Source organism: Brassica oleracea, chromosome C4, assembly GCF_000695525.1.
Source record: "Brassica oleracea var. oleracea cultivar TO1000 chromosome C4, BOL, whole genome shotgun sequence".
NCBI lineage: Eukaryota > Viridiplantae > Streptophyta > Magnoliopsida > Brassicales > Brassicaceae > Brassica > Brassica oleracea.
Genome location: NC_027751.1, coordinates 6,558,337 through 6,581,019, shown reverse-complemented (window position 1 = coordinate 6,581,019; position 22,683 = coordinate 6,558,337). Strand labels below are relative to the sequence as shown.

Genomic DNA, 22,683 nt, shown 5'->3' with positions numbered 1-22,683 from the left:
AAACCCCCAAATTCCACCATTTCTGCTCCTCGAGCTTTCACCTGCGACTGAAGCACTGGCGATTCCGTTGACGGCTGAGGCTGAGAACACGACAGAGAGCTTACTACAGCGAGGAAGAGCACGGCCACGACGCGGAGATGACTTGGACCAGAGATCCCGTGGTGGAGAAGCCGATGACGAGAAATGACGAAGAAGCTTGGTCGCGTTGAAGCTCCGAGACAGTGAAGCTCGATTCCGATGGCGGCGAAGAGACGACACGACCACGCGGAGACTGATGCGACGACTCCCGATGGCGATTCCAGAGCTTCCACGCGGGGACGAGCAACGCGAGATCGTGAACCCGCACGCACGAAGAGGAAGAAGCGTCGACGTCTCAACTCAGGGTCAAGAGACGTGGGGAGCTACGAAGAAGAAGAAGTCGCGACGTCTCGACTCGGGGTGAGAGACGCGGGGAGCCGTACCCGCACGCGTGAAGTTGGAGCTGCTCGACGTCCAACGCGGGGTGACCAACTCGGGTTGTCGCCCGTGATTTCTACCCGAGTCGCGTCTTTTACTTAGTCGATTTTAGACATTTTTTAAGGGCATTTTAGACTTTTTAAAATAAGAAGAAAGAAAACTTTGTCCTTTATTGCATTTTAGTAGTATTCTAGTTCAAAAATCATCTCACCAATTGATAGCACTTAGATTAAGCATGGTCTTGCATTCCCTTTGCTTTAGAATCACTTAGAACTGGTTTGACATCCTTTATTCTACAACATTTGATTAGGAGCCTTGAAACTCCCTGCATCAAATTGGTGCCGTTGCCAAATTCTAAGTTGATTGTGACATTGGGATTTAGTCATTTGCTTGAGACTAAGTAAATTTTTATTTAATTGTGTTATTGCTTCTCTTTGTTCTTCTCCCTTTACATTTCAGGTGTATAAACACAAAGAGCAGAGGTCCAACAAACCTAGTTCCAAGAGTTGAAGACATTAAAGCACTTGAGAGGGAGATAGCAAGACAGAGAAGAGAAGTAGAGCAACAAACTCACTTGCAAAGGTTGGGGTTTGATATGAAGAATCTGCCTCAAGATGGTGATGCCCAAGGAGGCATTGATCACCTCCAACGTCCCACATATGATTGGGACCATCCTTGTATGCAAGACTTCTTCTGGATAGAAGACGAAGATTAGTGTGCACAAATAGTCAAATACCAAATCTTCTGCTTTTTGCGGAGCAATCTTGTTTCTTGTTGATAAATGTATAAACTTGTAAGTGCTCTAGTTCCTTTCACAACATGAAGAAATTGTTCTAATTTATTAAAATAACAAACTAATTCTTATATTTATTATTATTTATAGAAATTGTTCTAAAAAAAAAAAATTTCTTAAACGTTTCCAAAACAGAATCGCGAGTTTCCAAAATATAAACGCAAGTTTCCATTAAATTTCCAAACTGAAAACTTTAAGAAAAGAGTTTCCAATGCATTTCCGTAAGTTTCCGATTCCGAAACATGAAACGAAACGGAACTTCAACGGAGTTTCCATGGAACATAGCTCATAAGGGTATGGTAAGTAAAATTCTAAACCTATCCAGTTATATGGGCCCAGACATACAACAGACGGGCCAAAATAAGCGAAGCCCAAAATACGAACTTGTGATAAAATGCCTTTGACCACTACTATGATATAAAGCCCAGATTGCAACTATACAGAAGTTCGCAATTAGCCATTGAGCCTCACATTTGTATCCATTAATATCAAATTGGCCTCATTTCGAACGTATAAACATATCGAAAACAAATTTCAAACATAGGTTATACACAGATTACTAATGCTTATAATTGAAATGCAAGGAAAATTCGTAGCTAATTTTTTTTTTTTGAACATTTCAATAATTAATGAAAAACGTGTCGGGTTCTAGCCAAGATTCGAACCGGAAACGTGATAGCCAGTTGATGAAGACAAAAGTTGTTTAATCTGTTCTAAATGATTAGCTAATCAAACTCTAAAGAGACCGGAGATGTAATAAAAGCGTTTTCATTCAATTCAAATCATCGAAACATTCGAAACGAAACCATCACAACAGCTTAAAGGCCTTAACAAGGCCTAAAAACAACCCAGACGCGATTTACAAAACCCTAATTCAATCCCCTCAGCCGCCGAACCCGTACAGAGTCCTCCCCTGCCTCTTCAACGCGTACACAACATCCATCGCCGTCACAGTCTTCCTCCTCGCGTGCTCAGTGTAAGTCACAGCGTCACGGATCACATTCTCGAGGAAGATCTTGAGAACGCCGCGAGTCTCCTCGTAGATCAAACCGCTGATACGCTTCACACCGCCTCTTCTCGCTAAACGACGAATCGCCGGCTTGGTAATCCCCTGGATGTTGTCTCGGAGGACCTTCCTGTGCCTCTTGGCTCCTCCCTTTCCCAATCCCTTTCCTCCCTTTCCTCTCCCAGACATTTTCTTTTCCTCGAAAAGGTTTTAAAATCAGAGAAAAAAAGAAAGTTGTTTCTCACACGTGTGTAGGAGAGTGCGATGTGTAGATCTGAGAGGGTGATGAGATGGTTATATAGGAGCATACAACTTTGTGTTTTCTGTTTTACGTTTCTCGGGGAAGATATGATCCGTTGGATTGGATTTTAATCTACGGTTGTTAATACCGATCCGCGTGATTTTCATTTATTGGCTTGCATATGTGACATATGATAAGAACCGTTGGATTTCATGTTATCCGTGTGATACGTGTATTGAGAGCCTGTGAACCGTAGATTTTATATTACTAAAACGGCGTCGTTATACTTTAACCGGGAAGATGAAGAAAAAGGCGCGGGAAAATAAAAAAACTGCATCTTTTATCAATCGTAGGGCATATACTAATTCGCCGCCGGGTGCTTCCATCTTCTCGTCGGAGTCTCACCGACTTGAATCCTCCTAACTTCATCAATTCACTTAGGGCACACTCGAATTCACGATCCTGTGAAGGTAAATTCACGTTCTGTTGAATGCGTCTGATCTCATTTGTTATCAGCATAGTTCCAGTGATGATGAAGTTGTATTGACCCATTCGATCACATGTCGCGATGCTAATTTAATTTGGGTATGTTTGGTTAATTTTGATTATAAGAGTGTTCAAGTGAAGTTATATGTTTGGGTAAATAAGACAAAGGTCTCTTTAAAAATCAGAACTTTAGTTTGTTATTTCAGAACTTAATTGTTATAGAAAATATCAGTAATATGTTCTGATGTTTGTTGTCTCAGGAGACTCTTGAGTTAAGGTTTTCATTGTTTCTTTACTACAATGGAGGACATAGACAACATAGAGGAAGATGAATTTGGGTTCTCAAGAAACTACTTTCTGGCTAAAGAGTTGGGTGGGTCAAGCAAGCGGTCAGCGCGCAAGCTCTCTGATATTAATCTCGTTGATGAACAGGTGATTTTGGGTTTTTGTCTCCGTAATATATGTTTAATGTGAAACATTGCTTTCCTTTGACAAGTTGATTGTGTCTCAGGAGCTTAGAGAAACAGCGTTTAATATTGAAACAAAGCATGAGAAAGAGATTACTGAGCTTTTGAATGATTACAAGACTATGTACCCGAAGTGGGTCTTTGAACTCAGGTGAGAAGTCTCTTGCTTTCCTAGAAAACATTGATCTTAGATAGAGAGGTTAGAACCAGAATATCAAACATGGTAGAATCTGTTTAGAAAGATACAACGAGTTTTGGTGCTTCTGTAATTGTTAAAGACATTGATCGCTCCTACTCTTTGATCTTCTCCTATGTTCCATCAGAGTCACCATGCTGTTGTGTGTTCTCATTTCATTTTGCTGATCCCAGGTGCGGCTTTGGCCTTCTTATGTACGGCTTTGGATCTAAAAAAGGTTTGCTTGAAGACTTTGCTTCATCTTCTTTGACTGAGTATTCCGTTGTTGTCATCAATGGCTACCTTCCTTCAGTAAATCTAAAACAGGTACTCTTTGGTCATTTTGGATGTAGAATATCTTGCTGTAAAGAAAATGGTTTTACAAGTCATCTATGGTTTGCAAATTCAGGTTCTTTTAGCAATAGCTGAACTTCTGTCTGAGCAGTTGAAAAGTAGAAGGAGTTCTGGGAGCTTGTCTAAAGGTCAAGAAGCATTCCCTCCACGCTCCGTTGATGATATACTTTCCTTTCTATATGGCTCACAGTCCGAAGACAAAGACTGCTTCATATGCGTTGTTGTTCACAACATTGACGGCCCTGCTCTAAGAGATCCTGAATCACAGCAAACTCTCGCCCAGCTTGCTTCCTGCTCGCACATACGCATTATTGCCTCCATCGACCATGTCAACGCTCTCTTATGTAAGCGTTATTCTCCATCTCTCTAGTCTCTTCAGGGCTGGCCCTGGGCCAAGCCCAATGAAACATTCGCCTTGGGCCCCCAAAATTTTTGAAAATCTTTATATGTAAATAGGCCCCCAATTTGTAAAAAACATTTTTTTAGGCCCCCAAATTTTTGAAGTCTTGACTAAATGGTCTTGGGCCTCTAAACTTTCAGGGCCGGCCCTGAGTCCCTTATGTACCACTTCTTTGTCCTGAGATGATGTTTCTTGTACTCATTTGCAGTGTGGGAAAAGAAAATGGTGCACAAACAGTTTAACTGGCTATGGCACCACGTTCCAACATTTGCACCATACAAGGTAGAAGGCGTATTTTTCCCCTTGGTTCTTGCACAAGGAAGCACAGCCCAAACCGCCAAAACAGCGGCCATTGTGTTACAGAGTCTAACACCAAACGCTCAGAACGTCTTCAAGATTCTCGCTGACTACCAGCTTTCTCACCCGGATGAAGATGGCATGCCCACTGAAGATCTGTATTCAGCCTCACGTGAACGCTTCTTTGTGAGCAGTCAAGTGACTCTCAACTCTCATCTCACGGAGTTTAAAGATCATGAGCTGGTTAAGACCAAGAGAAACTCCGATGGACAAGAGTGTTTGAACATACCTCTCTCTTCGGATGCACTCCGACAGCTCTTGCTTGATCTCAGTCAGTAAGCCTCAGTTGTATCAAATTCTCTGTGGTATGATTCATCTTTTTGCTTGAACGAATGAGTGTAATGTGTTACACATTTGATTGAAAGTTATAATCAGCACTCAAAATCCATGCCTAGTCCATACTAGGCATGGGCGTTCGGGTACAACAAAAATCTGAAATAAACCGAACGGATGCCCAAAATGTTCAGGCGTATGACAAAAACCCAACTTCAATCTACGGCTAGGGTTGATTCAAAAACACAGCCTACACAAGCTTGCAATATGGTGAATAATCTCGTTAAAACAGTGAAAAACGTCTATATATATCAAATGGCAAACATCAATGAGATATATGACGACTCCTATAAGCTTCTACATACGAGAAACATGTAACAGAACGTCCTCTCTCTTTTTTTTATGTCAACATAAGATCATTTCCTCCAAGATGTGGGCGCAGACACACCCTCACCTCATGCTCTTCCGGACCAGCTCTAAGTTTCGGGACAAGTATCTCAAGAACCGAACCAGGCCCATCGTAATACGCTTCAATATTCGCATCTTCAGGGATACGAGTCGATAACGCTACCTCTCTCACAAACTCTCCTGGTGGGCAATGCTCCGAAGCTGGATCAGTCAGCTTAAACGTTCTGTCATGTCTCTTGATGAAAGGCACGCGCGACGTGCTGACGCACGAGACTTTGATGATACCGTGCGTGAGAGTGTTCCTCCACGAGACTTTCACGCTGTTCAAATCCACAAAAGGAAGCGTGATTATGATCAAGTAGCCTTCCTCGTCTTCGTATATGGTCTTTGCAGCTGTAACAGGTCCGTGAACGTTTTTCATGGCACCGCTAAACTCGTTAGACCAGTTTGGTAGCTCATTGTGGTGAACTTCTATAGCAGGAGGTAAGCAAGACTCTTCTTCATTGATCCCATTTGAGAACATGTCTTTCCTCTTCTTGTGGCTAGAGGGAGACAGATCCGTTCCTTCACCATTCGATGGCTGAGTCGAAAGATTGAGACCCGAACCATTGAGTAGCTTCTTAGAGTTGTTGTTCTTCAACGCAGGCGGATGCCTCTCAAGCTCAAAGTCAGTGTTCGGAAGGTTCCTCCACGAACCAAAGTCGCTAGCTTCAGGCGGGATCGCGAAGTTCAAGTCCCTACCCGTAAGCTCCATCCATCTCTTCCTCTCTTCCTCATCGAGACAAGCGAGGTTCGGCGAAGGAACAAGCTCAATCCCATGAACACACTGCGGATTCGACAACCCTCTATAATGCTTCCTCTGCATCCTATGAGACCTCACGAACCCTTTCTCAACGCTAAACGGAAACAAACGGTCCCCTTGTCTCGAGTGCCCGTTCATGTAACTCCTAAGCTGCATCTTCCCGAGAGCATTCTCGGGCCTCTCCTTGAACACCCACATGTACATGTTCTCCATGTCGTGCTGGACTAAAAACACGTCGAGCTTCAGATCCGTCTTGTCGAAACCCGACAGCCCGTTGCTGTCGCGGACGATCTTGGCCTTTGACTTGTCGTTCAAAGCGGGCTTGAAGTAGAAGCTGAAGAAGAACCAAGCTCCCCAGACGCTGTCCACACGCTTAGCGCATTTCCGACCGACTTTGGGGACGACGCTCATGTAATTCTCGGTCTCGTAGGCTTGCGAGCCTAACCCGACATCGAGAATGTCGCAGGAATCTAAATTCCACGGCTGAGGAGGAGGGCTGCGCTCGGCGGAGAGAGGTAGGTTGATGTCGGGAGGGCCGGAGAGGAGAGATTGGCGGTTGTTGTTCATCTCCAAATCAAGCTCCTCGTGAGAAGAAGCACTTGAATCCATTGATAACAGAGTCGAAGGGTGATGATTCTCCATGGATAAGACGTTAAACCAGGAATCTACCATTGACCCTCATCTCCAATAACGATCTTCTCTTAAAAAAGACGCCTCCTTTATCTTAAAGGTGTGAACTTTGAAACTCCTAACAGTGAATTATTACAGAGATCGGATTAAGTCTTTGTCTAATAGATAAGGACACAGGAGAGAGAGAGAGAGAGTAAACCCTTTTGTGAAGATAAGCACCAGAAGCAGAAGAAGCTAAGAGGGTATCGTCGTCATCATCAATTACTCTCTTTTGTGTATTGACCAGACACAACGACAAATCTAAGTTTTCTTCTTCTTCTTCTTGTTCCTCTTTTTTTTTGGTCTAGAGAGAGAGGAAACGCCTGCCCTGGATGAAACCGTGGAAAGGTTCTGCCGTTACTTAACGGTGACGTTTAATGTTTATTTATTTATTGGCCGTCTGTTTACACACCGTTAAATAGATTCTTTTTTTTTTGCGCGTTAAGACAAGGTCGTAATGCATGTGGCCTAAGCCTCATATTCTGCGGGCTTAGTCTTTAATAAACCTGAAAGCTCAATTTACTGGCCCATTAACATACGACCCAAACCCGAAGATTTGGGTGGCACCGACAAGTGACGACAACCACCAAATAAAGATTTTTTTTGTTTCATTATGTGATGATAACATGTCTTACTTGTCGGAAATAATCCGGTCTGGTAATGAGAGAATCGCACCGGTGGCGGAAAACGCCGAGTTTCGGCAACCAATAGAGATGACAATTGGCGTCACGGTCTACCTGCTGCTTCTAGCTTAGTTTAGTTTGAAATTTTTCTTTTATTTTTTTAATTTTTTGTGATTTATTTATGATTTTTGAATATTTATTGTGACTCTAAACAATTTATGTCAATTTATTTGATGTAACATTTCTTCTGTTGCTTCGTAACTCCGTAAGCAAGCACATCCAACGGTGTATGACGATCCCATTATAATCGTTCGGTTGAAATTCATTCATGTCTTCCAATTAAAACGACATCGTTTAACCATGACAAACGTTTTTTAAATAATTAAAACACCATAACTTTCGTCTTCTTCCCGGCTTTCCCATCTCTCCACCACCGTCGAGCTCAGATCTGACTTCTAATGTCCCGGAGAATCGTAAACTCACGATCATGAAAAGATCTCACATTTCTTCTCCTCGCTCTTGCTCTTTCTCTCGCCCAGCGATCTCACTGTTCTTTGTCATCCTCTTGTTCCTTCTGGGTTTAACACTAACCTCCCGAAAACCATCCGGTTCACCCCCAAACCGAATCCTAACCGGGAAACCCAGCATCCCCAAGCTAGCGTACTTGGTAACGGGCACGAAAGGAGATGCGAAACGTGTGAAACGCCTCCTCAGAGCGATACACCATCCTCGAAACTACTATCTTCTCCATCTCGACCTTCAAGCCTCCGACGAAGAAAGGATGGATCTTGCCAAGTACGTGAGGTCGGAGAAGGAGAAGATGAAGAACGTTATGGTGATGGGTTTGGCCGACTTGGTTACGGAGAAAGGTCCGACTATGTTAGCTAGCACGCTCCATGGTGTTGCGATTCTGTTGAAGAAGGCTGAGGATTGGGATTGGTTTATTAATCTCAGTTCCTCTGATTATCCTCTCATGCCTCAAGATGGTACAGCTTTTACCTCAATTCTTAAACCGGTTTTATTGTAATTTAATTGGCTTGAACCGGTTTTATTGGTTCGTGAATTTTGTTTATGATGTGTGGTTGGTTCTCTTTTAGACAATGTTGAATTGTATAGAATTGGTGTTTTGTTATCCAGCATCAAATGAATATTAGCTTAGGATTCTGTTTATGTACTTGATCGGCTCATGTGCGTTGGCTTGAACCGGTTTTATTGGTTTATGAATCTCATATTATGGTGTGGTTGGTTCTCTTGTAGACTATATTGAATTTTATGCTTTGGATTGTCCTTTTAATCTCTTGTAGACAAGAATTAGGTAAAACATTAGACATGTGATGTAGATATGTTTAACTGGCTTCAGTGTATAACTAGACTTTAGCGTAAAACATAAGAGTGTGTCTGAAATGTTTTGTCTTGGCTTCGACTTATTGTACTTTTGGTTCTTTTTGTCGGTTTCAGATATATTGCATATCTTCTCATACTTGCCTCGTTACCTGAACTTCATTGAGCACACAAGCAACATCGGCTGGAAAGAGTGAGGATGCTAATAATATTACGTATACCTACCTGGAATGTTCTCTGTTTTAACATTTGTGTCACGCTTCTTGCGTTAACAGCTCTAACTGTAAATTTTTGCAGGAGCCAAAGAGCAAGACCTATCATCATCGATCCTGGCTTTTACCATTCCAAGAAATCTGGTGTCTTTTGGGCTAAAGAACGAAGATCTTTGCCTGCTTCCTTCAAACTTTTCATGGGTAAAGAAACACTTCCTCTCATTTCATGTTCATTCTTATTCTAAGTGTATGATTCTTTTCTAATAGGGTCAACAAGTGTAGCTCTAACAAGACCATTCCTCGAGTTCTGCATCTGGGGATGGGACAACCTCCCAAGAACACTATTAATGTACTACACCAACTTCCTTTTGTCATCAGAAGGCTATTTTCAGACAGTTGTGTGCAACAACAAAGACTATCAGAACACAACTGTTAACCACGACTTGCATTACACGCACTGGGATACTGTTCTGCAGCAGCGTGCCTTGAATCTAACGGTTGAGGATTTTCATGACATGTTCCAAAGCGGGGCGCCATTTGCAAGGGAGTTTCGAGAGGATGATCTCGTACTCGATAAGATCGACGCCGAGCTGCTTGGTCAAACGGACGGTGGATTGGGGTTGAAAACTCGGGAGGTTGTTAAACCAACGGTGGCTTGGAAGAGGCTTGAGAAGCTCATGGTTAAGCTTCTTGATCATGAGAATTTCAGGGCTAAGCAATGTAAATAGTTTTCTTGTTTTCTATTTTCTCTTGGTTGTTGATTTTATTCTTCCAATCATTGATTTTTCATGTGAAGTTTCTTTGGCCTTTGTAATATATTTGTAGTATTTACTTATATATGGTCAATCTCATCAACATATAATCAAATTGTCTTTACCAGATTACCTTTGTTTAGCTGCAAAATGACAAAATACAGATATTTAAATATTTACTTATATATGGTTAATCGCATCAACTTACAATCGAATTATCAAATGTTTTTACCTGATTAGTTTTGTTTAGCTGCTAAATGACAAAATATAGAAAATCAAATATGCGGAGATAAATAAAATAAAAGTATTGTAAACTTGCAGAATGATTGCTGAAAAACTGCATTGGTAAAAATCGTTGAACTGCATAACGATGCTATTGTGATTCTGAGATTACAAAATCAAAGCCATGCATTTAAGTTATTTGTCAGTGTAACTCTAAATTCTAAGCCATTCTATTTTATCATTGTCTTTTGTTTGTTACACATCTCTTTCTTATTATTCGAGGAACATTGTTAATAAATAACCTTGCTCTCATGGGTGATTAACAAAATTGTCATTACTGATGTGTCAATTCCATAGCTTCTCTCACACCAAATATTAAACTACCCTCAACTTACTAGGAATATTAAAATATATGCCATCCAAATAATTTACTATATCATTTGTTACGGGCGTAGGGGAGTTTAGTGGACAATAAATAGACGACCACCTCGCATTTATATGGTTCTCGGTTTATAATTTTATGCAAACCGACTCAATCATTGTTGATAAATTGACTAGTATAATGTATAGTTTAAAATTAAAACGCTCCTACTTCATCGTGGCAGTGCACTATACTGATTGTACTAGAAATAAATATATACCTATATTTCGTTTACTATGTTTGTGAATCATATATATAAGATATAAATTACATTATGCTAAAAAGATGTTAGAACTCACTAGATTTATGATCAACCAATGATTGGAGACATAAACATGGACAATTCTCCATGGTCAATTTTCAAAAAGCTTGAATATTATATCAATGGTTGAACTGAACATATTGAATAGAGACAACCGAGATTACATGAATTAAATCCCAAAAAAAATTCGGTTTGGTTTACTATTTGGACTGGTTTACTACATTTGTGAATAATCTATCTAAAAAAATCATAGTTTGAAAAATTAAGATGAATTTCCTTATTTTCCTAACTGTGCCCTAAGCTCATTATTACAAAGTTATATTGTATATATTGTGCGTGTCCGAGAAGCAAAATAAGTTACTTGCTATGAACGATTTTAAATGTGAGATTTTTTGTAGTTGTAATTCTTTTGGAAAGTTTCAAATGTATAAATAACGCAAATTAAGTTGTGAACGGAATGTTTTGGAAAGAAGTATATACACATTTAATGATTTTAAAATCGTTATATATATGGTATTAAAACTTTATACCCTACTTTCTATACGTCAAAACTGAGGTAATTTAAACCTTCTATATTTCTGAAATCACCCATGTATTTCCTTTTTATAAATACCACCATATAGCTATATAATAAACGTATACCGACTTTATTCAGTCATACTAGCACACCAGCACATGTTTCTTAGTTTTCTCTCTGAGTCTAGCTTAGCAAATGGCAAATTTTAACTTTGTTTTCGACTTAAAAGTTTATGTGGAAAATCAAGGTTAAAATCTAACGCCAATGAAATAGTATTCAAGTTCTAATGGTTTTATTAGATACCAACATGAGTGATTTGTATGATAAACATATATATTGTGTTGTTCATAATATATGGTTGGATTATATGTTTCCATCAATAAATGATTGAACAAATAGTAAATAGTTACGTTTTAGTGTTTTGGTGTTTGATTTATTTGGCCCAACTAACGTTGAGTTCATCTTCGTTATAACATGGTGATATGATACACGCGACGGTGGAAAAGGATTTGATTCATCAATTTGAACCATTCTTAGCAGAAGGAATTACTAACTTTCTCAGCAACTTTTCACTCAATCATTCATGTGGATCTTATCGAAGGAGTCTAATCCCATCTCATTATTCTCAATTTCCCATTATATAAGAAACCTATGTGAGGGACAAGCAAGTGCCGCAAAATACCTTTTATATGTATATATAAATTAGCTTACTATAATCTCACTATAATCTCCATACCAATTTTTTTAATTGTAGATCTTTTTTCAACTATAATTTTGAAACATGGTTATATGAAGTGGGAATATTGTTTCAGGTTTTGTGTAATGACTAATCAATTTTTAGTTATTGTCCATTGTATCAGTGATTCAAATAATCATGTTTAATCATTTAACACCTTCTAAAACTACACAAGGTATTCATATACTAACCTTAAAGTATGAGAAATTTCCTAGGATAACATTTTTTAAGTTTTTATCACAAAATAGCTTTCAATGAATAAAATGACCAAAATAAGTTTTATTAAAAAGTAAAAATGTATTTTTACCCTAGGGTTAACTAATGTAGACTTAGGGTTTATAATTAAAAGGTGGGATTTTGAGGATAAAATTTCAAATTTAAAAAAATAAAAATTAAAAATTTCAAAACAAAAAAGACTATTTTGGTCTTTTTCTTTTTTAAGGGTTATTTTGTGACAAAAACTTAAAAAATGGCTATTTGAGAGAATTTCCCTATAAGTATACAACATTAAATTAATTTAGGTGTTTTTTATTTACAATAACGTTTCTATAGTTTTTTTTTAAATTACATATGTAGTTTGTATAATGACTAAAAACTATGTTATATCTTTAGTTTAAAACAAATATATCTCTTATCCCGTATAACTCCGCGCAAGGCGCGGGTTATTACCTAGTCTCAAAATGATTAAGCTGCAAAATCACAAAATAGTAGTAGAAGAAAATTGTGACTACAAAACAAAAGCCATTTATTGAACTATTCGTCTTTTTCTGTTTTACCTAAAATCAGCGCATATTTGTCTATTTTACAGTCTATCAAATTGGTTTAACCAAAATGGCTTTATTTGTGATATATAGTTCAAATTGGTATATAACCCAAAATAGTTGCTTTGTTACACATAAGCTCAGATTGGTGCAAAATGACAAAACAGTTATAAATAAAATACTCATTCTATTTCAAAATAATGTATGTTTTGGAGTTTTCACACATATTAAGAAAATACGTAAACTCTTGACTATAAATACATTGTTTTCTGTGATTAGCTATTTTCCATAATTTTTAACCAATCAAAGTTCAGTAAACACAATTAATATCTTCGAAGTTCACAATTTATCATTATTACATGCATCTATACTATTATTTATGAAGTGATTTAATTTATTTTTCATGATTTCTATGATTTTAGGTAATTTTGCTTATTTGTCAACTTTTAATTAGGTTTAAGCTAAGTCATTAATTTATTAATAGTTTTTAGCTGAGTATATGTTTCCATCAATAAATGATTGAACAAATAGTAAATAGTTAGGTTTTAGTGTTTTGGTGTTTGATTTATTTGGCCCAACTAACGTTGAGTTCATCTTCGTTATAACATGGTGATATGATACACGCGACGGTGGAAAAGGATTTGATTCATCAATTTGAACCATTCTTAGCAGAAGGAATTACTAACTTTCTCAGCAACTTTTCACTCAATCATTCATGTGGATCTTATCGAAGGAGTCTAATCCCATCTCATTATTCTCAATTTCCCATTATATAAGAAACCTATGTGAGGGACAAGCAAGTGCCGCAAAATACCTTTTATATGTATATATAAATTAGCTTACTATAATCTCCATAACAATTTTTTTAATTGTAGATCTTTTTTCAACTATAATTTTGAAACATGGTTATATGAAGTGGGAATATTGTTTCAGGTTTTGTGTAATGACTAATCAATTTTTAGTTATTGTCCATTGTATCAGTGATTCAAATAATCATGTTTAATCATTTAACACCTTCTAAAACTACACAAGGTATTCATATACTAACCTTAAAGTATGAGAAATTTCCTAGGATAACATTTTTTAAGTTTTTATCACAAAATAGCTTTCAATGAATAAAATGACCAAAATAAGTTTTATTAAAAAGTAAAAATGTATTTTTACCCTAGTGTTAACTAATGTAGACTTAGGGTTTATAATTAAAAGGTGGGATTTTGAGGATAAAATTTCAAATTTAAAAAAATAAAAATTAAAAATTTCAAAACAAAAAAGACTATTTTGGTCTTTTTCTTTTTTAAGGGTTATTTTGTGACAAAAACTTAAAAAATGGCTATTTGAGAGAATTTCCCTATAAGTATACAACATTAAATTAATTTAGGTGCTTTTTATTTACAATAACGTTTCTATAGTTTTTTTTTAAATTACATATGTAGTTTGTATAATGACTAAAAACTATGTTATATCTTTAGTTTAAAACAAATATATCTCTTATCCCGTATAACTCCGCGCAAGGCGCGGGTTATTACCTAGTCTCAAAATGATTAAGCTGCAAAATCACAAAATAGTAGTAGAAGAAAATTGTGACTACAAAACAAAAGCCATTTATTGAACTATTCGTCTTTTTCTGTTTTACCTAAAATCAGCGCATATTTGTCTATTTTACAGTCTATCAAATTGGTTTAACCAAAATGGCTTTATTTGTGATATATAGTTCAAATTGGTATATAACCCAAAATAGTTGCTTTGTTACACATAAGCTCAGATTGGTGCAAAATGACAAAACAGTTATAAATAAAATACTCATTCTATTTCAAAATAATGTATGTTTTGGAGTTTTCACACATATTAAGAAAATACGTAAACTCTTGACTATAAATACATTGTTTTCTGTGATTAGCTATTTTCCATAATTTTTAACCAATCAAAGTTCAGTAAACACAATTAATATCTTCGAAGTTCACAATTTATCATTATTACATGCATCTATACTATTATTTATGAAGTGATTTAATTTATTTTTCATGATTTCTATGATTTTAGGTAATTTTGCTTATTTGTCAACTTTTAATTAGGTTTAAGCTAAGTCATTAATTTATTAATAGTTTTTAGCTGAGTCCATAATTTATTAATTTAAATACTATAACTATAAAGTATGTAATTAGATATATAATTATTTTTATTTTGCTTATTTGTCATGTTTTCCATGATTTTAGTCAATTTTGTTTATTTATCATGTTTTTATTAGGTTTTAGCTTAGTCATTGATTTATTAATAATTTTTACCTGAATCACTAATTTATTAGTTTTAAAAAAATTTCGTAATGAATTTTATATATAATTAAAAACTAATTTTGATTTAATAATATTGAAATCTATATGTTATATTAAAATTCTTATTTTCTTATTTCTCATATTTTATTAGGTTTTAAGCTTTTATATAGGTCATTGATTTATTATTAGTTCTTAACTGAGTATTTATTAATTTTCACAAAACCCGTAATGAATTTTATATATAATAAAACACGTATTTTATTTTAATAATATTAAATTTATATGTTATATTAAATAATTAATTATAAACTAATATAATAAAATTGTGAAAATATATTTAAAAATTAAGAAAATTCTTATATATATATTGTGTTGCTATCTGAAAACAATATTTTTTATTATAAATGTAAAAAACTAAGATATAAAAAAATTATAATTAAATATTAGTCAAACAAAAATATTTATTTAAAGATATTTTCTAAACTATTTCTAATATATGAGTGTTTTAAAATTCTTAACACAATAATAAGTACATAGTTTGATAAACGTTTTTTGACATATATAAATAATTTGATGTTTGATTTATCTATTTAAAATAATAAATAATAACTTAACTTGTGACTGAGTTCAAAATAAATTTTCTTGCTTTTACTTTAAATCAGTTTAATCCGTGAAACACTATAGTTTCAATTGGTGATCACTAGAAGAATGAAAAAAATGAAAAAAAATAAAAAATAAAATTTCATTCGAGGAAATGAAAAAATAAAAAATATAAATTTTTGTTCAATTTGTTCCTTATCAAAATTGCATAGGGAAATTGTTTCTTATAAATTCATTCTTCCATGGGGAATTTAGAAGAAAAAAGTGGGATCTACTTTTCAATAATTTAACTAAAATTTCAACATAACTAGTACAAATTTTTAGGAACAAAGAATTCACCATAATTTTTTTCCTTCGGCATGTTCACCAATTAGAATTTTATTATGCCGATTTTTAGATTAATAAGACATAAAATAATAAGTATTCGTAAGATGATTATGCATGCATGTGCGGGCAAAACACCTAGTTGAAAATATAAAATATGTATGTTTTAGAAAAAAAAATTTCTAAAACATAGATCATTTTGAAACGGAGTAAGATGAAATATATCAAAGTTTGTGAGGAATATTATGCAGAATGCTAAGTTAAACTTGGAAAAGAAGCCTTGGGAAATGAACCGAAGGTCCAAACTTCAATGTATAGGGAGATGGAGAGAGTAAGAGTCACGCTGTTCGAGGGAGCGTGAAGATCAATCACATCTACGAGAGAGATATTGCCATGCAGAGAAAAAAAAGCAAAGCAAGAGGGAACATGATGGACCGGTCACGATGCTTCGACTGTCTTCCAATGACCAAAGCACCCATTCCACTCACTTTTCCTAATTTCAATCTCTTTGATCTTCTTTCCTGTTTTCAAATAATTATACTAAATCATTATATGATCAACGATCCTATTAACAATCATTATGTAACACCTCGAAGTTCGGTCTACATAACACCTTTGTCTCCTAAATTCACTCCATATATTCTACTCAGATCAATCTAGACAGAAATCAACTATGTAATCACTCTTACCGAGAGATACTTCATTCTTTAAATTGATCAATCTGTACCAAAAAACACCTTGTAGTCATTATTTTAAGGGACAAGGGTTAACTTTACAATTTTACATAGGGACAGCATCCAATTAGATTACATCATTGTCTTTGAATGGGTTTCTAGTTAATAACAAAAGCAAAATATTTTTTTAGTTATTTTCTATGGGCATCAGAGTTGATTTTGTACTCTATAGAAATCATATATCAAGAATATACTTCTATTTATAACATGACAATTAAACATTAGTCAAACAATAACGAGTTATATATCTGCGATGACCATCACAAGGCAAAAAAAGTTAAAAGCAAATGTACTAATATATATTTGTGTATGAAACTATTGATAATAAATTTAAACCCTAACTAAAGCAAGAAAACAAAAAGAATCATGTCAGTCCCACCCCATATGGAACACAAACCCTAATAATTACATAAATAACAATTATTTTCGTATACCCCCACACAAAATATTGTATAAGCATATGCATATATATATATATGGACATAAATATATATAAAGGTTCGTACCCACTTTTAATTTTAGCCATCTTCATTCTCACACTCAACCTCCTCCTCTTTCCCTTCTTTCCCTTCATTCTCTTTGTGTTTTTTTCCTTCGATCTGATTCCTCTAGTAGATCTAGTTCCAATATCACCCACCAAGAAAAAAAAAGAGAAGAATATAACTTTACTTTAAGAATTTTGAAGAATAAAATCAAAAGAGAGAGTATAACCATGGTTTTCTCCTCCATCCAAGCTTATCTTGATTCATCCAACTGGCAACAAGTAAGTTCTTTACAATTCCATATATACAAACTTCTTATATATGAGACAAAAAAAAATTGCTTAGTAATTACATGCTAAAATTTGGGAATCAAACTCTTCTTGCTTAGCATGTTCTTGAATATTATTGTTCACTTTCAATAATTCCTTATTTCTTTTTTCACATTTGTTTAAATTATTTTAGGCTCCTCCGAGCAATTATAATCAGGGAGGCGCAGGAGCCTCAGCAACTGGAGGTCATGGTCTTCCTCCTCAGCTGCAGCCACAATCCCAGCCGCTGTCTAACGGTAGCGGAGGCAGCGGCTCGATCCGACCAGGATCGATGGTGGACAGAGCAAGACAAGCAAACGTAGCCATGCCCGAAGCAGCACTAAAATGTCCAAGATGCGAATCCACCAACACCAAGTTCTGCTACTTCAACAACTACAGCCTCACTCAGCCACGCCACTTCTGCAAAACCTGCCGGAGATACTGGACACGTGGCGGTGCCCTCCGCAACGTCCCCGTCGGTGGTGGCTGCCGGAGAAACAGGCGAACTAAAAGCAGCAGCAATAACAATAGCAGCACCGCCACTAGCAACAACACAAGCTTCTCCTCCGCTGCCTCAGGGAATGCATCCACCATCAGCGCGATTCTCTCCTCGAACTATGGAGGAACCCATGAGAATATCTTGAGCCAGATTTTGTCTCCAGGTAGGCTAATGAATCCTAGTTATAATCATCATCTAGGAGATCTCACAGATAATACAAAAACAGACAACAACATGAGCTTGTTGAACTATGGAGGATTGAGTCAAGACTTGAGATCAATCCACATGGGAAATACTGGTGGGTCTCTTATGAGCTGTGTTGATGAGTGGAGAACGGCGTCGCATCATCAGCAGCCGCAGATTTTGGGAGGTGGAAACTTGGAGGACTCTAATCCTAATCCATCTTCAAATGGGTTTTACCCTTGTGAGTCACCGAGGATAACTTCTGCGTCGATCTCATCTGCTTTGGCGTCGCAGTTTTCTTCAGTTAAAGTTGAAGATAATAATCCTTACAAATGGGTTAATGTCAATGGTAATTGCTCTTCCTGGACTGATCTTTCTACGTTCGGCTCTTCTCGTTGAGTTCAACCAACAACAAAAAGAAGAAGAAACTAGAGGGTACTTATTGATGAAAACCCCTAGTTACTGATTATTAGGTTTATTTTATCTTGTTTTACGTTTTTTATTTAGTTTATGGTGTTTACGACTTCCCTGTTCTCTATATATGGTTCTAGGTACGTAGCTTAAGTTATTAGGTGTGTCTGAGACTGTTCCTATGCTGTATCAGCACTTCCTTTGTTACATTTTGAGTTTGATTACTACTATCTTAATGTCTTAGATGGATATCTATGTATTTGTCAATCGTATTAAAGTCATGATATGTTGAATGAGCTAGTTTTATTTCTCACTAGTATAGTCTAAATATTATATATTGTTCTAAACCTTATTGCTTATTAATTATTAAATTTTACATTGATCAATAATTTCTCTTTACCGGGCTTCCTTACAAGCCAGTCAATTATGTTTAATTAAATAGTAAACTACATTGTTCTCAACCGAACAGCCAAAAATAAAACACTATTTTGGTCTCAAGGTCTCTTCCTGAGTTGATCTCCTCTTTACTCTCGAATTTGAATAAAATATAGAACTGAAAGAAAATTGACCGAAAAGATAAACGAAATATGAATCTTTAACGAGCTAATCAACCTCTTTTCATTAATTATGATATATATTAGATAGAGCTTAATTTCGCCACAAATTGTCTTGAAAGTATCACTAGGACTTGATTCTGAAGGTTCTCACCATAGCTAATAGTACATCTCCAGGTCGACCTCTGTTTGTTTGGAATTTTTATTTAAATATAAAAGTAAGAATATTTTTTTGTAAAAACGAAAGTCACCAAGTAATCTGTTAGATGAAATTCTGTGAAAAGAGAGCACTTGAACCACGCAAATTGCCAGTGAGAGACTTGTCATGTGAATGAAGAGAAAGGTTTTAGGAACCAAATCTGAAGACGTAGGCTTGATAGGCAAGGTGAGGTTTGGCGGAAAGATCTTTAGAAAGGAACAATAGACGTGCCTATGGATGTTTTAATGTCTCACATAAACATTTTAATGAACCACACTAAGAATATAACATTTCTAATTTTTATGTTTTTAAACGTTTGTGATATAGAATTCAAATTTTTCTGTTCAAAAGATTTCTTTAGAATTGAGATGACGGCTGTATTTTCTTACATGTGACTATGAAACATTTGAGAAGGACAGAAGCAGAGAATCAATGTCGGGACGAGAATTTTAATCTTAAGAATGACAATTTGACGCGCTTTGGAACGCTCACTAGGCGACAGATTTGCTTTTTTGTCAGTTTGTGTGGACCTCGTCTTCCATTTTTCACTGTTAAGTGTTAGAAGAGGTCATTCTCAAGCCTCTGCTGATTTGGTCATTATTGGAGTTTCTTCCCTCTTCTTCCATTGTCCCATTTACCGGAGATTACTGGCTACTTTTTTACATCAATTTTTACGTTATAAACGGTAATACGTAAACGTTAAAAGAAGATAATTTAACAAAAAAAGTTTTCACACACTTAACTTTATCTTCTTCTTTTTTTTTGTCATCCTTTATCTTATTAATTGAATTTATAAATTTAAACAAGATTTTCTTTTGTCAATTGAGAGTAAATTCGAATATGAAACATTATAAAGGAAAACATTCATTTTCTTTTAACAATCTAAACAAGATATAAATAGTTATAACAAGTTTACCAAAAAAATATAGTTATAACAACCATTGGTATTTTGTTTTGGGACCTAAAAGAGGAGGGATTGGTTCACAATGAAAGAAAGGAATCAAAATTAGATGATTAATTGTTCGGCTTTTGCAAGTACCAATGTCTGCTCACCAATATGGAATAAAGCACATTCAAACCTATAAAGCTATGCCACATCATAAAAACCTGTCCGATCTCCTAATAGTCGAGTTATTTTTATTCAAATAGTACTAAACATAATCATCACCATAGTATTCAAAGTTGCCTGTTTTCACTAGTTATCATATTGACATCATCACAATTTGAATTAACTGATAGTTAGCCAGTTTTCCACTAGAATGAAATTAAAATAATTTCAAATTGTTCATAAAATAAAAGAAATGTAAAGGAACGTTAAATCAAGATATATAGGTAATAGGATAGTGTAACTTGTAAGGCAGGGGTACTATATATGATAATATGAGGAATCCTCAACAGAAGAATTGTAGCATGGGGCTCAGAAATCCAAGCTAAATTTTGTCACCTTATAATGTATGTAACTCTGTGCATATGTGCAGGTCTAGCATATATAGACGACGACCAGCATATTTGTGTACTTTGGATACATCAGCCTTCACTTTACAGCATGTATATAACAAAGAAACATTTATATATAATATTAAAATTTGTTTTTTCACAGATACAATTTTTTTTTAATCAATACTTTCTTTATAAAAACATTCCCCCAAAACAAAAGCATAATTTTGGAATTTGTATAGTTATATTAAAAAAGCATGAGTTGAAATTGTTCGATGGCAAAGGTGCCTGTTTTATAAGAAATTTATCAATCTTCTGAAACATGCTCTTGCTTTACTGTTTCTTAATATCTTAACACCTGCACTAGGTCCCAAGGGCCCTCCTAGATCAAATAATGAGGTGTGTTATTTAAACTCAAGATCTTGGTCATTAACTAACCGCATGACTTAGAGGTACGTACATAATCACGTCCATTTTGGCCAACGTAAGTGAACTAATCAATCCAACACTAGATGAGACAGCCCACTGATAAATCGAGACTGAAGATAAGACATAAAAAGAGTAGAGATGTTATATTGGTTCCTAAAAGTACTTAAACATCTGATAAAAACATGTCTATCCAAATAATATTTCGAACTTCATTGATACTAATAAAACAAATCCAGTTGCATTTCTTACAAGACAATTACAATATTTTCAATTATTCATAAGGACAACATTAACATCTAGCTATAGAAAATGTGGTACAACCGTACAAGAGAATGTAGGAATCAAATATAAAAGGCTTAATTCAGACCACATCAAGCCAATATTTGAGACCTTACAAAAGATGGCTTGATTTTGACCCGGCCTGTATAGGACTAGTAGGTAGGATCAAACCATAATCAAACCATGCTATGGTTTGATCTGGACAAAATCACATACTGGAACCGATTAACCTTTCTCCTATAAGATTAAAATTATTTTCTGACGGTCTAGACAAGGTTATACTCAATGTCGGCTTTGGGGTAGTGCCCAAGGTGCAAGAGCACAGGGTTCCCACCTTTTCATCATTTTTTTTTTTAATAGGGTCTTGTTATAAAAGTAATGGAAAAATCTATCTTTATTCATAACATAGAGGTTCCTTATATAAGAGATTACACCGTCATAGATAAATGGAAAGATTACAAATCATAATCTCTTGGTTATGAACCATCCACAATCGGGTTCATAACACTCCCTCTTGGATGACATAACCATTTAGAGCTTGTAATGTGCTTTAATGTTGTCTCATTAAAACCTTATCAGAAAAACCCAATTGGGACAAAACCATGGTGAAGGAAAAAGAGTACAACACACATTACTCCCCCTGATTTGGACATTACTGAAGGTCCCTTGGACCTCTCCAATTTTCTGCCATCTGTGGGTGATGAAGATCTTGGGCAGAATATGCTTCGTCCTCGAACATGATAGTTGGTTCTTCTTTACCATCGGCCATGCCACAATCTGATCGAACATATTGAGTCATCGACCTCAAATACACACACACGAAATCTTGGATGATGTTGCTGTGATATGCGTGTACCACCATGTGTAAAACATAACCTGTCTGAAAACAAATCAACAAAACCAAATAACCCCTCTTTGGGCTGGTTAGTATAAAATAAACCAAAATCAAAGGCTTCTTCATCGTCCTTCTTATGGACCAAACAGATCAGTATCTAAAACAAGACTTCTGCATTGTCTATCTCAGGACTAAATGGACTTCTTTATCGTCCACCTTTGGACTGAATGGATCAGTTTCCAAAACAAGTGATCTCACGCCCATGTACTAGATAATGAGTGAGACTAGTCCATATTAAATCTCTTGAGTACCCTTTTCTGTATATCCTATTTGATGCACAAGGATTTCATTGTTAATGTACTCAAACTGTAATTCCAAACAAAACTTTGTTTTCCAAGATCTTTC

At 35.7% G+C, this 22,683-nt stretch overlaps 6 protein-coding genes across 7 annotated transcripts; 4 read left to right on the top strand and 2 right to left on the bottom strand.

Annotated features, from left to right (window-relative positions):
* Positions 1-289: 289 nt before the first annotated feature.
* Positions 290-1,204, top strand: LOC106337970. The gene is made up of 2 exons (XM_013777054.1): positions 290-438; positions 916-1,204. Exons 1-2 carry the CDS (start codon positions 290-292, stop codon positions 1,169-1,171), a joined length of 405 nt encoding a protein of 134 aa, XP_013632508.1. The 3' UTR covers positions 1,172-1,204.
* A 797-nt stretch (positions 1,205-2,001) lies between these two features.
* Positions 2,002-2,534, bottom strand: LOC106337050 (histone H4). The gene has a single exon (XM_013776068.1). The coding sequence runs from the start codon at positions 2,442-2,444 to the stop codon at positions 2,133-2,135; it is 312 nt and encodes a 103-aa protein (XP_013631522.1). The 5' UTR covers positions 2,445-2,534; the 3' UTR covers positions 2,002-2,132.
* A 304-nt stretch (positions 2,535-2,838) lies between these two features.
* Positions 2,839-5,119, top strand: LOC106342227 (origin of replication complex subunit 2). The gene is made up of 6 exons (XM_013781096.1): positions 2,839-2,966; positions 3,243-3,414; positions 3,494-3,600; positions 3,819-3,951; positions 4,034-4,322; positions 4,587-5,119. The coding sequence occupies exons 2-6, from the start codon at positions 3,283-3,285 to the stop codon at positions 5,012-5,014; spliced, it is 1,089 nt and encodes a 362-aa protein (XP_013636550.1). The 5' UTR covers positions 2,839-2,966; positions 3,243-3,282; the 3' UTR covers positions 5,015-5,119.
* Positions 5,120-5,244: 125 nt separating this feature from the next.
* On the bottom strand, positions 5,245-7,272 carry LOC106342226. Its single transcript, XM_013781095.1, has 2 exons — positions 7,048-7,272; positions 5,245-6,966 (listed from the first exon to the last, which is right to left on the bottom strand). The coding sequence occupies exon 2, from the start codon at positions 6,888-6,890 to the stop codon at positions 5,409-5,411; it is 1,482 nt and encodes a 493-aa protein (XP_013636549.1). The 5' UTR covers positions 6,891-6,966; positions 7,048-7,272; the 3' UTR covers positions 5,245-5,408.
* A 616-nt stretch (positions 7,273-7,888) lies between these two features.
* Positions 7,889-9,922, top strand: LOC106337272 (xylosyltransferase 1). Its single transcript, XM_013776358.1, has 4 exons — positions 7,889-8,496; positions 8,969-9,044; positions 9,149-9,264; positions 9,331-9,922. Exons 1-4 carry the CDS (start codon positions 7,998-8,000, stop codon positions 9,789-9,791), a joined length of 1,152 nt encoding a protein of 383 aa, XP_013631812.1. The 5' UTR covers positions 7,889-7,997; the 3' UTR covers positions 9,792-9,922.
* A 7,274-nt stretch (positions 9,923-17,196) lies between these two features.
* LOC106339777 (dof zinc finger protein DOF2.4) lies at positions 17,197-18,851 on the top strand. 2 transcript variants are annotated; one of them, XM_013778649.1, is made up of 3 exons: positions 17,197-17,425; positions 17,607-18,114; positions 18,178-18,851. In XM_013778649.1, exons 1-3 carry the CDS (start codon positions 17,375-17,377, stop codon positions 18,531-18,533), a joined length of 915 nt encoding a protein of 304 aa, XP_013634103.1. In that variant the 5' UTR covers positions 17,197-17,374; the 3' UTR covers positions 18,534-18,851. The 2 variants fall into 2 exon arrangements, with proteins under 2 accessions (XP_013634103.1, XP_013634102.1); XM_013778648.1 differs by having other exon boundaries at positions 17,607-18,851.
* The last annotated feature ends 3,832 nt before the right edge of the window (positions 18,852-22,683 follow it).

Coding starts and splice junctions, on each gene's coding strand:
- LOC106337970 (XM_013777054.1), top strand. CDS start 290: ATGGCGATTCCAGAGCTTCCACGCGGGGACGAGCAACGCGAGATCGTG. Junction 439..915: donor TCGCGACGTCTCGACTCGGG/GTGAGAGACGCG, acceptor TTTACATTTCAG/GTGTATAAACACAAAGAGCA.
- LOC106342227 (XM_013781096.1), top strand. CDS start 3,283: ATGGAGGACATAGACAACATAGAGGAAGATGAATTTGGGTTCTCAAGA. Junction 3,415..3,493: donor TTAATCTCGTTGATGAACAG/GTGATTTTGGGT, acceptor ATTGTGTCTCAG/GAGCTTAGAGAAACAGCGTT. Junction 4,323..4,586: donor CCATGTCAACGCTCTCTTAT/GTAAGCGTTATT, acceptor ACTCATTTGCAG/TGTGGGAAAAGAAAATGGTG.
- LOC106339777 (XM_013778648.1), top strand. CDS start 17,375: ATGGTTTTCTCCTCCATCCAAGCTTATCTTGATTCATCCAACTGGCAA. Junction 17,426..17,606: donor ATTCATCCAACTGGCAACAA/GTAAGTTCTTTA, acceptor AAATTATTTTAG/GCTCCTCCGAGCAATTATAA.
- LOC106342226 (XM_013781095.1), bottom strand. CDS start 6,890: ATGGTAGATTCCTGGTTTAACGTCTTATCCATGGAGAATCATCACCCT.
- LOC106337050 (XM_013776068.1), bottom strand. CDS start 2,444: ATGTCTGGGAGAGGAAAGGGAGGAAAGGGATTGGGAAAGGGAGGAGCC.
- LOC106337272 (XM_013776358.1), top strand. CDS start 7,998: ATGAAAAGATCTCACATTTCTTCTCCTCGCTCTTGCTCTTTCTCTCGC. Junction 9,045..9,148: donor AGCAACATCGGCTGGAAAGA/GTGAGGATGCTA, acceptor AAATTTTTGCAG/GAGCCAAAGAGCAAGACCTA. Junction 9,265..9,330: donor TTCCTTCAAACTTTTCATGG/GTAAAGAAACAC, acceptor CTTTTCTAATAG/GGTCAACAAGTGTAGCTCTA.